At 44.4% G+C, this 3,028-nt stretch overlaps 1 protein-coding gene across 1 annotated transcript in view; it reads right to left on the reverse strand.

Annotated features, from left to right (window-relative positions):
- LOC102378258 (stabilin-2) overlaps positions 1-3,028 on the reverse strand; it is a 140,802-nt gene that overhangs the window by 19,754 nt on the left and 118,020 nt on the right. Inside the window, 2 exon segments of the mRNA XM_025193798.1 lie at positions 63-256; positions 1,775-1,882. Coding sequence (XP_025049583.1) covers positions 63-256; positions 1,775-1,882 — 302 coding nt within the window.

Raw genomic sequence — 3,028 nt, forward strand, 5'->3', positions numbered from 1 at the left:
TCCTTTTGATCCTCAAAGGGAATTAGCTTAGGCTTAAAGTGAGGACTTCCAATTAAACTTACAGGTCCTGTCATTGTACAAATGGCATGTTCATGGCAACCACCATTGTACCCATCAGCGCAAAGGTTTATAGGCAGGCACACATAGCCATCTCCTTTGTATCCTTTTTGACAGCTGCAAAAGACTTTCACACCGATTTGTGTGCATTTTCCATTCTTGTGACACCCACCGTTGTTTTGTTTACAAAGATTCACAGCTGCAAAGCAATAAGAAAACACAGAAGTTGGAGCACTTTCCAAGAGCACGTCTCTTCCCCAGGGAAATGCTGTTTCTAGATCTTCACTGTTTTATGAAATATTTGGAATGTTTTTTGACAGACTGGACTGTAAGGTCCTTGGGCCACCTCTGCATTTGTTAGGGATCAGCCTCTGGGCACATCCTTAGCATAAAATCCTAATATCAAAAGTGGGTGAGAGCAGTGCTGCTTGCATGGAAAGCTGCAGCAAAGCACCTTTTTGTAAAGAAAACTTCATGAGGATTAGATACTTTTCTGCATCATTGCAGAATGCAGTGGGGCAAGTCCCCCCACCCTCAATCTTATTCCTTAGAAAAACTCTCCCCAAGGCTTCCTCAGAGGCTGGGATATGCACTGGTGCTGATGTCCTCAATGCTTCTTAACTGTATGACAGACTCCATGGCCATGGAGGTTCCTAGTGATCTTGGAGACTAAATTTTCTGGTTAACGTCTGCTTGGAGGTAAGGGTAATAATATGTATTCTCTCTGGTCTTATCTCCATCCTGCCCACTGCTTCCAGTGTCTGACCATACTTTTCTTCCAGGGGGAACCTCTGTAGGTTCTATGGAGAGCAAGCCACTGGTGCCACATCCTCTTTCAATTTATGGGTCTGTGGAGGAGAAGATCCAGCCCCCAGGGCTGTCCAACTGGCACCGCACAAGGATTAAGGTGTACCCCACTCAGACTCCTACCAGGCTGCCATTACCCTTATTGCTATGGCTGCAGCAGCAGCAGCAAGGGTCTCAGGGCTCCCCTAGCTTCTGTTGCATGGCTCTGCCCCAGGGGGCAGGACAACACGGTGCAGTTTGGCCTGCAGTGCTGGCAATCAAGAACACCTGTGTGCTGTGGTGGCACTGGGGAACCCACAGGGAGTTGAAGGTATTGTAAGTGTGGCATCTCATCTCTGGGGGAATGCTTACTCATGTATGTGGTGAAGTGGGGCTAAGAGAGCAGCCATGTGCATGGTGTAACGGGATGGAGGGTCTGCTCACACATGGTACAGCAGGGGCGGGGAGGGGGAAATTCTTACACATTCTTGCATATGTGGGGCTTGCAGTGTAGGGTGGCCTGTAACCCCTGCTGATGCTGCCCCTATGGTGTGCAGACCTGGGTCATGTGGCCTCTGACTGCTTTAAATTTGGACAGCCTTGATCTAGCCAATAACAACACGTTTTCTCAAGTAATACAGTCACTATTCTCTTGTCTAAAGTCATCAAGTTAAGACTGTTGCAAACAAATTATTGAACTGGAAAACACTGAGGTCCTTGCATACCCAAATACAATTGCCTATCATGTTGCCTAACTTATACCTGGGAAGGTCCCATTACAATCACTTCATACTTTTTGAAGAAAAATATATAAACATTGTTTCTTTCTTTCAGTCTTTGTATTCTGAAGGTAGATTTTGGTTCAGGGCCCTCTTTGCAAGCGTTTCCTCCTGGTTAATAGTTGTACATTAACAGATATAAAAGAATTCACCTGTACATGTGATTCCATCTCCTTCATAAAATGGCTTACACTGACATATATTGTTTTCTTGACAGACAGCGTTACTGGAACAACTAGGTGAACATACGGGTGGCAGAACTGGGAAGAATGTAAAAGAGCTGTGATGAAAATGATGCACTGTAGTTAAAACATACTCCTATCTCATCATGAAAGGAAAACTCTCATACATTTCGTGTTAATTCATGAACCTAAGGAAAGATTCACTTTACTCATCATAATACCGCCTAGCGCTCATGGGGCGTGTCTACACATCGCCATATGGCAATGTTGCTGTGGCGCCGTGCTTTGATACTTTCAATAGGAAGCACTAACCTATGGTGCAGTAACTGGTGCAGCACTAACCCATGGTGTCCGTACTGAGCTCTGTGTGTGGGGCATGGTTAGGTTTTGCTACTACGTGGCCATAGCAGCATACTACAATGGGGGAGCATGCTAATACGGGGATGTAGCTGCCAATCATGTATAGACCCCACATAATTGCTATGTCGCCATAGTGCGCCATATGGTAACGTAACGTGTCACTATGTTGCCATAGGGCAATGTGTAGACTTGCCCATGCAGTTACTTTCCATCATAGATCCTAAAGGCCTTTTGCAATATGGGGAAGTACCATTATGCCCATTTTATACAGGGAAGCAGAAGGGTGAAGAGACTTATTCACAGTCACCCAGCAAGAAAATGTCAGAGCCAGGAATGGAATAAGTCTCCAATTCCACGCATCAACCACACTAGACCTTGATACTAATCTGATGCAAATACTTCATGTTGCTGATCTATACTTACAATAACAGCCTGATATTATAGAGGGGGATAGTTTTTAAATTAGACATTAGGAATTATTTTTGAACTATACATTCATTTAGTATCATTGTATTTTGCACACACCGAGCACTTAATGCTTTCAAGACATCCCATAACGATGTCATAAAGAATCACTATTTAAAACTTCCTAACATCTCTGTGAATTAGGTAGGTAATTATCATCCCTATTTGGCAGAGAGTGATGAAGCCACTCTGGGGCGGGGGGTGGAGGGGGATACATAGCAACTCAATGTGAGATATGGCGTCAGAATTCTACTATGAACTTTCAGCCCTGTGGTTGGTACATTACACTGTGCTGCTTCCTCATGTAGACAATGCAATAATCTGCCACAGGTGGTTACGGAGTCATGAGAGCAGTCCCAACATGGAGCTGATAAAAATACTTCCTTAAAGATCATTCCT

This window comes from Alligator sinensis, unplaced genomic scaffold, assembly GCF_000455745.1.
Source record: "Alligator sinensis unplaced genomic scaffold, ASM45574v1 scaffold74_1, whole genome shotgun sequence".
NCBI lineage: Eukaryota > Metazoa > Chordata > Crocodylia > Alligatoridae > Alligator > Alligator sinensis.